Raw genomic sequence first — 12,469 nt, forward strand, 5'->3', positions numbered from 1 at the left:
ACTGCTTTAGCTTCACTTTGGATCTGCAGCTTCTCTTCAGGCTTACTTTAAAAACATTTCCATATCTTACTAAAGATTATGTGCAGGTTTGGCTTTAGAAACATCCTTCATTTACATCTTACTGGTAGTATCACTTTAGATTCCATTTTTTTATATAAATAGACATTTGCACAACTGAGGCATCAACACTGAACCAAGAGAATATCCTACAGTCTTCTTTTCAATGGCTTGCTTACAGTTTCAGGCTTGAAGAACCCATTCAGTATTAACATTAGACTTCTGTATGTGGCAGTCTGCGTGGGTATTTAGTATTACTGGAAGTCTTGGCTTCACCAAGCCAAGCAGTTCTTCACTTTATTTAGCGTTTTATTATTTTGTGAGAACTATGCAGGTGTTTTATTTCTGAAGGCTTTATATTTTATTCAGTTAGATTATTAAAGACTGAATTCTTTATTTGGAATGAAATTGTTGTCTTACACAGTGCGTATAAAAAGGAATAACTGATACACATCGTCACCATATAAAAATGAAAAGAATACCAGTGCAAAATGCGGCAGACAAATACATCTCTAACATATTGCAGAGGCGGATACTGGGACAATACTAATTCAGAAAGGTGCCAGCAAAACGGTGAGAATGTGGAAACAAAAGAAAATATTGTGTTTATGTGGTGCAGGAAGTTTCCCAGAATCTGACAGAACCCATGCATTTCTGCACCCAGAATACACTTAGAGAACAGTCTAATCATGGCAATAGGTACTACAGAAAATGGTATATTGTGTATAAACCTGGCCTCTCTAATCGCCTCCTTATGTGCCTGGAACATCTTGACGTTGTTCATGTTGGACTGCCAGTATTTCACATATCCCCCGTGGTCTGCTGTCAGCATCCACATATCATTGTGTGACCAAGTCATAGCCCTTACAGGGCTGTCGTGAGCCTGTAAATTCAGAAACAAAACTTCTAGCAAACATGTTCAAATACTATCTGACCCACACAAAAACTTAATAAAGTTCCTACTTAACAGCTGCAACAAAGAAATTAAAACAATGATGATCTAATTAGATTCAAGATGTTAACATGGAAAAAAAATTCCCTTACTCTGTATACAATGGTCTTCTAAATAATAAAGAGTATTTGCATTTTGTTTCAAAAGTGTTTATTATTACAAATACTCAGTATGTTCTTGAGAACAGTTAGTATAGCATATGGAGATGGAATGAGAAGCTTTAAATGAACTGCCTATAGCCACAGTCTGACACATGGTCAGAGCAGAACAGAAAAATAAAACACCTTTAAGGGTCCCATTACCACACTTAGACCCATGATGAGCAGGGTGAAGAGGTGTTCCCAAAACATGCTCCGAGACCTCAAGAAAATATACAGAAATCTTGACAGATGAATTTACCTGCAATATTGTCTCAAAATTGAAAGTCAGTCCATTCCATAAAGTGAACTCTCCACTAGATGCACCAGTGACCAAGCGTCTCCCCTCAGGAGTCCACTGCAAAAGAAAAATTTAACTAAACTGTGCAAATATAACATTCAAATATTTCTTCACAATCCTCCAAATAAATCATAAGCTTCTTCCAGGGAAGTCTGCAGAACTAGGATTTACTAAAAGACTTTCTAGAGGATACAAGATAGACAAAAATGCAGAACTGTGCCAGAGGGCTTTTGGCTTTTGTAACAACAGAACAAAGCCCAGTGTAAAAGCAAGGAAAAAAATCTAGTCAGAAACATCTTATTGGCACCAATACATTTCTAGCACACAATATCCATATTAAATAATACTGCTGACATCGCGAAAAGTTGTTAAAAGATGCTCTAAGAGTCAAACAGCACAGAGACCAAATTGCTTTTTTTCCTGCGAGTCAAGACATATTAGTTCCCCCAAATGAAGAAAAATGAAAAGAAGAGTAACAATTATTTTGTACTTAGACCTTAGCATTTAATTTCCTAAAACCCTTCACAGAAAGACTAGACATAGTAGTCCACACATTCCACATGCTAGCTTTATCAGGAAATGCTTTAACTGTTATCTTGTTTCTTTCTTCAGTTAGGAATATCACTCTAATTTAAAAATTAAGACAATACAACTAAGGAAACTGAACACTATACTCACCCTGACAACAAACACTGGGCATTTTACTTTATTAGTAGATGTCCGAACGAATTTTGTTGTTACAGCATTCATAGGGTTGTTCAGCATTCCTATAGGAGGGACCAACTATGAAAGAAGAAACAGAAGATTTAGTAATGACATTTCTAACCAGAAACTGCAAGAAAAGCATACATTCTGAACACCCATTTCTGGAAAAGAGAGTTTTTCATTTGCAGGAATATTATCACAAGTAAGTCAGCCAAAGTGATCAAAAAGTCTGCATGATTTACCAATTCAAACATCCAGAACAGCATCTTCAAGAGCAGCTTTGCAAGCTCAGTGCATTATGAGTTCTTATGTCCAAAAATTAAAAGCCTATCCAACTTCAGGTTCTCTTGGTGGACATGGATTCCAACAGAATAAGATAATGTAGAGTGAAGATACCATTCATATCTTTAAGGCCTCTTGTGGACAAAAAGATAACCTCAGCTGACAGGCAGAATCCTTCTGATTTTCTGGACAAATTTTATCCACAGAACATCAGGGAATAGAAAGATTTTACTTACGTCATTATAATATCCTGCATCAGGCTGGATTGCTCGCATATCTCGCTGGTCTCTCTGCCATACTCTATTCTGGAAAGAAGAAAACAACTCTTTATTCATTCCTGGTTCATACCACCACTATACTTCATTGTTAAACGTGAGAAAATAAGGAACACATTGACAGCCTGTTAGGGAAATTCCAAAGCACTCCAAGGATTTTAGAACAAACTCAGTTAAAAGACTTTGGTCTCAGGAAACTTGCAGAATTTGTACAGCATAAGCAAAAGATTCAATAATGTTTGAAGTCTTAATTTCATCAGGCTAAAGCAGCTCATTTAAAATTGCGTTCTAACAATATGAAAGGAGTAGTCCTATGTAATAAGCCACATCACTGTAACAAAGATGATTGGTACTTTGCTGCCCAGGCTAATAGGTACTCTACAAGAAGCACGTTCAATCATTTCAAAAGCTTTATGTTCAGGATAAGCATTTACACCATTAGGAGCTACGCTGATGAACTCTACATGAAATCCCACACAGCGACATGAGCTAAAAAGGAAGCTTCTGGCTGAAGCATAAAGATAACAATGCATTCAAACGGATAAAACTTAGAAGACCAAGGGATAAAAATGCCTTCAATTAGTTAAACTTTGTGAGCTGTCAAACACAACCATTTCAAAAACACTTGACATGAATTAAGAATGAAATTATTTCAGCTTCGTGCTGTAGACTTTACTGGTTTGAAGCTGTGTACGTATTAGAAACATAAGCTAAAATTCTGGGTAAAACATCTCCAGCATACACTACTACAGCTTGCTAGAATTTCTTAAGCCAAGAGCAAATTACAGATAAATCACTTCTCTCATTTTTTATAGAACCATATCAACTTAAATCAGTAGTATTGAAGCTGGGACTGAAATGGAATTCTGGTATATCCTTATTTTGTGCAAGCATCCAAAACACACAGATCTGATTTTTTTGTTTTGTTTTCATAAACAGAAGTTTGAGGGTGCTTGTTTCTGACACAATAAAAAAGGTCCCAAACTACTAAAATTACTTTTTTAGAACTAGTCCATTACTAATAGAATCTTTTTTGGAGCATTCCTAAAATATAACAATATGTTTTAAATGTTCAGTGTTTAAAGAGATCTTAGAAGATAATTTCAATTTATTATTCAGAAAACTTTCCAACTGTTGACCCCTACAAGCTACAATCATGCGCTGGCCACAGCAGATCAAATTAATTTCATGATGTTTTTGCAATGTTTCTGTTGAGATACCAACAATTACTGTATTTACAGATTTGATTCTATTTCTTCTGAGCTAATACCCAGTACCTGTACTGTAAATCTTGATCATACAGTTGTATTTCCTAAGAAATTAATACCACCCTATCAGGAAAGCTAAATAGGCATTTTTACAGAAACATTTCTTCAACAAAACTTCATTTAAGCTGTTCTGTATCTATTAACATATTAACATGTATCAGAAAGGGACTTTCAGGGACCACAGTGCAAATTGCAGTGCTATATAGTAGAATGATGAGAAAACATTTTTATAGTGCACTGGTTTTGGAGGAGAAGGGGTAATGGTTTATTTCACATTTTGAGAAATTTCTATTTCAAAACAAAAATAAGAACAATTATTTATGAGTTTTTATGTTCTTTGAAAAGTCAGATCACACAAAACACTCAATTGCACTCCAAGTTGGAATTCCAAGACAGAATAAAAATTAGTGTTTACACAAACTACAAAATCTGCTGTGTATACATGTAGTTTTATTACCAAGGATCAAACCCCTTTGTATTCATACTATACCAAATTTACAAGCATTTGTCATTTAGTTTGAAAGTGCAGCAGTAGATCTCCCCGTATTCCAGACTCCTCTATGGACACTGAAAAGCACGATCACAAATTTCAGGAAGGAAAAAGAGTTTTTCAAAGAAAACCAGAAAATTAACTAACCTCCAGATACTTAATTACAGAGGGATTGTAGTCTATGGTCTTTCTGTTCACAGCTTTTCTCATCCGTTTTCCATCAAAAGTAAGCTGTTGCATTGCTTGCTGCTGTGCAAAATCAGGTCTTTTGTAGAACAACTGCCGAGGCGCCTGGTGCTGGAACCTCGGCATATGGAAAAATCGGGGCGGGGAGCCAATTTCTGTGGCCATGGCTATCTTGTTTCTGAAAGACTGAAAAAGTGAAACACTAGGTTACTATTACTACATAATGATGACAAAAATCTGGCATTAGTATCACCACTAACTGAAGTTTACAAAGATGAACAACAACTTCATAAAGAACTGTTTATGGGGAAGAAATATTTGCAGGTTCCTTCAAAAAATTATTATTCTTCCCCTGTGCCATGTAACACTGGCATTAAAGTAGTTAAGTACTTGGTTCTCTATCAAGAGGAATATTGAAGCAGATCACTATAAAGTTTGCATTATCATCCCTACACCGGAACTGTGCAGGAAAAGAATGTCCTCAGCAAGAAATGGTAAGACCCCTCAACAGAAGATATTTCAGATTCAGTCAACAACAGAAAACACAACATTATTTACAAATGAATTTAACTACTAACAAGAAAAAAAGTTTTAAAGGACTGCCTCAAAACCTTAGTCTAGGACCTGAAAAATAGAATTACATTCCCTTTACATAATTTATAGTAAATACACCACAGATCACATAATACCTGTAGGCATACTTTCAATTCCATTATCACAAAATAAATTAATTACATATTTATCAATATTTGATAAATGTAACTGAATAACACTTCCCCCCACCAAGACCCATTGGGAACATTAAGAAAATGTGAGGGGCAGGAGAAAAAAAAAATTCAATACTCAGATTTTTTTCTAACAGAGGGAAATGAGTCTAAAAATCTAGTTTTTCAGTCTGTAAAACCCTTAAATGATGAGATCATAGCAACCTCTTCACAGATGAAAAGTACAAAATACACTGTCTTTAAAGTATATACTAACTTCAGACTAAGCAGTGACACACTCTGAACCAGGGTAAACTCAAGCTTAATTTTCAACTCGTACTCCCCCCAATCCTGAACTTGTAGTTTGAAAAAAATTTTAAACCAAAACAAACTGGCACTGTCATCAAGGGAATGCAAAAAGTATGAGAAACCCTCCTTTCCATGAAGGCTAAAGTGTTTACAGAGTCAAAGTGCATTTAATAAAAAGAATGGAAATAAAATGGGTAGATCTTTTTTAACAAGTTGAAATAATCTGTATATAAATTCATTAACGTACTTTCCTATTTAGTCAAAATACTCATAGCCTCAATTTGAAAGAGTTGGAAAGTTGTTTCAACTGCCAGTCTTAAAATTTTATCTCGCTTTTTTGGGTCCAAATAATTGAAAAATGTTTCCATTTTTTGAACAGCAAAATAAAGCTAAGATAGAAATGCAATGCTGGACACAGAAAGTTTAAAAGTAGTGCATAGCTTGATTCTTTTTAAGAGGTTCTTATAACTACAAGGAGCAGGTTGCCCTTTAAATATCAGACAGTTTGCTGGCACAGGGCAGGGATTAACCTTCACAGGCTTTGCAAACCGAGAAATCACAGGCTCCTTCCCACTGCCTACTGAAAGTGTGTCAGGCCAGCCATCAAACAAGCCATCTATGACACCTGGCTGTTAGCGACACAAACAACTAATGTACAAGGGGGAAAAACAACTATAGCCACTGCAACTCTTCTCCATTCAAGACAAACAAGTCCAAACTAAAACAGCATGTTTCCTTAAATGAAGTACAGAAATTTAAGATCTTTGGCAGAAGTAGCATCTTTTATTAGACCAAATTGTGTAACTGGAAAGAGACACCATCTTTCAAATAAATAAACCTTCATCTTGTGGCCGAAAGGCTCATTTGCTTGAAAGCTGCCCAATACCACGTGGTCTAATAAGACACAATGTCTGCCTCCAAATTCTGCCACATCCCTAACACCACTGTAACAACACAATTACTACAACATTAAGCTGGCCTGAAACAAACAAAAAAAAGGTATCAGACTTTCTCATGCAGGAAGTATGTCAAGTACCCCTAACACTCTCTCAGATTCTCTTACAACTCGTCAGAAGGTAGTTAACTGTTGTACCGAAAATTTCAGGTGTTAAATCTCAAAGGTGAAATTAAAAGGATAGTAGTGCTTTTATATCAAAAAAGAGAAAGCAGCTTCTTCAAACAAGCAAAGCAAGCTGGCATTAAACATACAAGTCCATTAATAAAGTCTTTTAAGTGTAGTTTTAAAGCTTATTCATTACTCAGGAAAAAAAAAAAAATAGAGAAAATTTCCAGTACTAATCTCTCCCAAGTCTAAAGATATACACTCCTGTACCAAACAGTGCTTTTTTCAAAGCTACACATCTGTACTCCCTTATAGGCAATGCAAAAATAAATGTCAAGAACCAAGACCAAGAATGCAAAGACTCATGCTGGAGCTTCAAAAACACTTTGATCAGATATATTTGCAAGAAAACATTATCTAAAAAGGCTTTTTTATGTAAACACTCCAAAGCAACAATTAATTTATTCTCATCTTTCAGATAGCTAAATCTCATGAAGAAAATTATTCAATTACTAACATAAGGAAAGCATTAGCTATGATATGGATCCATTTAGATTGGACATACCTAAATCTATCAAAAGCAGTGTCTGGCTTAGATTAGCACAAGATTCACTTAACACGCAATCAACATCAGCAAGAACTACTGTTTAAAAGGTGACCAAAGTCCTAAACATGTTAATTACACCTCTTCATCCAAGTTCATGATTATGACAAGACACTATGTGACATCACAACTACAACACCACAAGGGAGATGACACAGCATTAGGAAAATGAAGGGTTTATGTTTCTGTTCGTTCTAACCTCTTTCTCCAACTTCTGAGATCACTGTCTCTATCACAAAAAGCCTCCTACCTGCAGTCACAAACTCTGCAAAAAAATTCTTGTTTACCCAGCTGCTCATGATAATTTTCTTCTAATGCCTCAAATATCATGCTTTTATCCACATATCCTTATGCCCAAGTCATGTTTGCTTATGTCATATATATATGACTAGATATATACAAAGAGTATGTGCACATGCATATAGATGTGTGCATACACACACTGAGTGAAGTTTCCAAACAAAGGAGCTTTAGAAGTGAAGGGCTTTCTGGTACAGAATCGGTTATTAGAAGAAACAGGAGCATTTCTTTCCAAACACCTCTACTCAAGTCAGACAAATATACCCATTTAAGATGTAAGTTATCAGTATTTTATTTTGTCTCTTGTTGGGACAAACCAATGCCTCAACAGGCTCTCCTTTAGATAGAAACATGCAAACAAATATTAGAGGACAATGTGTAATCCAGAGTAGTAGCATCCAATTTCCTATATTAAGCAAGGTACCAAAATTTGGTTTTATTTTCGAGTCCATCAACAAGGGTTTAAATGGAAGACTCCATTTTTTCCCTTAACACAGGATTAGAAGCAACAGCAAGATTTTTTCCAACATCAAGCATAGGGCAGCTCTTATTTTGTTTCTGGACAGTAACATTACCAATTAATTCTATTCTTTTCTAGCGCATTATACTTTATCACAATTTGAACTGTAAATTGAATTTTTGTATGCCATTCTTTCACACATCCTTATAGTTTGCAACAGAAACATGACTCTTCAGAGCCATCAGTCAGTTTCCCTCTTTCTGGCCCCACAAATATTCCTTCAAAGCTGACTAGCTTTCACACATTTGGGGCTAAGGTATTTGGGGATATACAGAGAATATATAATGAATTAACTGAGTAAAGATAGGGCCATCCAGAAACACTGAAGGTAAGTAACTGGGCCTACTTTTCAGCTAAAATGACAAAAGAAAACCTGGAAAATGCAATAAAATTGAGGAATAAATGAAGGCACACCTGACATGAAACTGAAGGCAGGATTAGGAACAGGTGGATAAAAAACCCCAAAGACAAGGTAGAAGAAACACACTAAGAGTAGGAGTAACTATAGAAGCAAAAACACTAACTGAGGAGCAAGGTCAATCAAGAGTGAACAAGAAACCTGAGAAATAGACACTGGTTTAAAAAAAAGACAAATTTAAAAGCATTTAATTGAGAAAGAATTGGACAGAAGTAACTGCAGGACAGAACTCAAGGAGCTTGTGATAGCACCCGAGATGTCCATCACTGTTCCTTAACTGTCAAATACACTTGGAACAGAGCAAGCCTTTTATAAGGATGGCAGGTTTACTAATGCTATTGAGTAATCAGAAGGACATGGCTATAACAGAGTTAAAAATTAAAAAAAAAAAAAACAACTGAGGATGACCTTATACCCAGGGCAGCACAGTATCACAAGACAGATGGATCTGTGGAGTTTGTTTGCTTTTTAGAACAAGAGTAAAGTCACATACAATATTAGCCCATTAGAGAAAATGGTTACCACTTGGTTCACGTACTCAAATAAGGCTACGAAGGTATCACAGGCATTTCATTTAATAACATGGTTACTTTAATATCTTATTTGGGTATGGCTGTTTCTTGAATATAAAAATGAATCTCAGTAAATTTTGAAAATTCACAGATTTGGACTTTGCTGCCTGAAATCATGCAACCAAAGCAATTCACACGTAACTTGACTACATCAAAATAAAACAAATTAGACTACTTAAACCAAAATAAAAACACCAAAGTATTCTTCTACACTGATTAATCAGGAAGAGCTTGGAGAAAGTCATGGCTTATATTAAATCCATCACTTCTTACAGATAGTTCAATACTAGAAGAAAAAAAATTATATTGTTTATCCAAAAGATGATCATTAATGAAGTACAGTAACTGGTAACTGAAATATGCTTGTCTATTTAAGTTATTTTTCACTAGAAGTGAAAACAACTTGGATGCAGTACAGTGAGTAATAACCTGAATATGTCAAAAGAAAAGCATGTTTCTAAATGGTAGAACAGAAGGCTATTCTCCTGGGGAGTGCAAGCAGCCAGTTACTTTGCAAACCCTATGCTGCCCACTACAACAGAACATGCTGCAGCTTAAAAGACATTCCCCTGAAATGCCTAAAGCAGTAAAGGCAAGCAAGTGCTAAAAATTTCCTGAGTGTATCTGTATACTGCTTCCTTAAATGTATACTAGGCAGTTAAACCACAAACATGTAGGCTTTAAAGCACACATTTTTACAGTGTAACAGAAAAAGTGAAAATTAATAGCAATTACTTGCATTGCAATAGCACATAGCAGTCCAAACACGGTTCAGGACATTCACTGAAAAAAACCACAATTAGAGAAGAACCACATGAGCTTTCTGAGGCAGAAGTATAAGAACACCACAATACAAAGTTAGCACAACAAGTTTATTGTTCAGTACATCAGTAGCAAACGCCATCCTTCTTTGATTAAACAAGTACCTTTACATCTACAAGGTATAGATACCACTTAATTTCCTTTTAGTAACATTTCTCTAAATTCAAAAATGCTGGTATAAACAGTAATCTCTGAAAAAAATATATTTTTTTGTATATTAAGAAATCCATAAGCACACTTGAATAAACACACCTGTTCTGAAAAAAAAAAAAAATCAGACCAAATACAATTTAACATTATTTCTTTCCCTCTTTTACAGAGTATCAACAGAGTTCCAAAAAAATCTCCTTTCTTTCATCCTTTGGAAGGATGTGCCTCTCTGCTCTGGAGACCAGCAGTGGATCCTTCCACAGCTTCCCCTTCCTGAAACATTCACACTATTTTCAGGAAAGCTCTTCCTTGGCCTCATCATCCAGGCTTTTTCCTGAGCTGGGGATCATACCTCTTCCCAGTGCAAAAGGTGAAAGGATATATTCCAGACATAAATCTATTTTTGCCATCTTCAGCAATTTTTTTCATATTTAGAAAAGAAAAACAGAAATAAGCATGCATGTACACACATCATTTCTCTATTACACAGGAATAGAGCCAGCCATCCTGGTTAAGGGCTGAAAAGAGTGACAGACTATCAGACTCTCAGGCATTTCCTGAATGCATAAAATCACCAGGTAGGGCATTACACAGAAAAAGGATTCTTCCATTTTTGCAAACGATGCAATCTGAAGTTAATGGTCTTCCAAATATTTTAAACTGTCTAAATTAGGTATTCCCCAAATAATTCCTCTTTTAACCAGCAAACGCACCTGAGCAGAAGATTAGCTTTCATTCAGTGTTTCTGCATCTCCCTTGCTTCATTCCCTGAAGCAGATATGCTTATAATCGAGAAGTATCAGAAACTCACACTACTAAAAACTCTGCAAAAACAGCACCAGCAGCATCAAGCTTCCATCACATTTTTCTGAAGATACATTTGAAACCTGTTGAAACTAATCTGTGTGTCTGCCAATGAATTCAACTCATAGCAGAGGTGACTTTGCTTCTGCTCTATGCAGATGTCATCATTTTTCTCAAAGAAAGATTGACAAGTTTCCTTCACAGTACATTAGATAATCCCACTCTGAAAACACTGAAAAATTATGAAAAATAAAAAAAATTGCCCATTTGAAGATCTAGCGAAGAATATATTAATTTGACCAATTCCTTAAATTTGTGTTTCAATTTCCTATTGTACTGGAAAAACGTTTAATCAGATTTACAAAACAAGATCACTTGAAGTCTGAAAATTGTGTATCTGTGTGAGGCACTCAAAAACCTCAAATAACTTCATGAGTACTTTTGTATTAATAGTCCTTTTTTAGAACATAAATTTTTAGACAGATTAACGCTGCTTCAAAAGAAAAAATGGTACTTCTAAACAAATCCAGTCCAGAAAGAATGCTCTGGATCTTTATTGATTTACAGTTCTATAACTAGAAGGTACCTTTCCCACTAGTTATGAAAGATAATGGCTCTATTAAGCAGGAATATAAGACTAGTTAAAAAATATATTCCCATCTTCAAAGCCACTCTGTGACCCATCTTCACTCTGAACTGCATTAACAGAACATCACTTTTTGTAAAAACAGCATACACTCCAGTGATAAGGAAAGTTTGCACCAGACATTACTGCTCTCTGCAGGAAGCAGATTTCCCCAGAGCTCCACTGCTGTACTCCCAATATACATTAATATTCATTCTCTGTTGTAGCCTATTTGTGAACTAAACTTTCCTAGAAATGGGTTTTAAATTCTGACCATGCAAAAGGAGGGGGGGGGGGGGGGCGGGCAGCAGGGAAGAATTTGGCAGCTTTCCCCATTCCAGTCATTCTATTCCAATAGAAAATATAAAAGCTAAAATGAAAAATCTCCTATGTCTTCATCAAAATACACAAACAGATACTTAAATTAAGCATTGGCTAAATCAAAATAAATTACTCTGCCCAACAGGTTCAACGACCTCCTCTTATTTGGAGACATTCCAAAGATTTTTGTTTCATATACAGCTCAGAATCTACTACACTGGCATGATCAAGGACTGAAAAATGCCAAAGTATTTTTCCTCTAACTTCAGTTCTGTACTTTCCTTATGCCTGGTTTCACCATGAAGTTCAAACCTTTGGATTTTTAACAAAATCCAAACACATACACACATGATACAGAGTCTGAAAGGATAGAACATGTAACATTTCTAACATCTATCAAGAAAACAATCATCTTTCACCATACAGTGAGCAAAACCTGGCAAAATGTGATTATTTTATGCAGTTTTTGATTGAAAGGGTTTATTCTCTGCAGGAAGAGGAGTGCTGATATTTAACTGACAAAAGCCCTACACCTCTGAAGTTTCACATACAAACACACTATGCCCAAGAACCTCTCAAACAGTAGAGAAAGCATACAGACAAG

The 12,469-nt window shown here is 35.6% G+C and overlaps 1 protein-coding gene across 5 annotated transcripts in view; it reads right to left on the reverse strand.

Annotated features, from left to right (window-relative positions):
* The window catches only part of WDR33 (WD repeat domain 33), a 72,551-nt gene that overhangs the window by 49,107 nt on the left and 10,975 nt on the right, over positions 1-12,469 (reverse strand). For all 5 annotated transcript variants that reach the window (XR_012624258.1, XM_074833571.1, XM_074833569.1 and 2 more), the window contains exons 2-6: positions 4,615-4,839; positions 2,671-2,739; positions 2,126-2,230; positions 1,409-1,504; positions 789-940 (exon numbers count right to left, since the gene is read on the reverse strand). Coding sequence is in view for 4 of the 5 variants with exons in the window: in XM_074833571.1 (XP_074689672.1) it covers positions 789-940; positions 1,409-1,504; positions 2,126-2,230; positions 2,671-2,739; positions 4,615-4,818 (626 nt within the window). In the remaining variant the exon portion in view is untranslated. The remainder of the gene's footprint in view (positions 1-788; positions 941-1,408; positions 1,505-2,125; positions 2,231-2,670; positions 2,740-4,614; positions 4,840-12,469) is intronic.

The sequence above is a fragment of the Strix aluco genome, chromosome 9, assembly GCF_031877795.1.
Source record: "Strix aluco isolate bStrAlu1 chromosome 9, bStrAlu1.hap1, whole genome shotgun sequence".
Taxonomy (NCBI): Eukaryota; Metazoa; Chordata; class Aves; order Strigiformes; family Strigidae; genus Strix; species Strix aluco.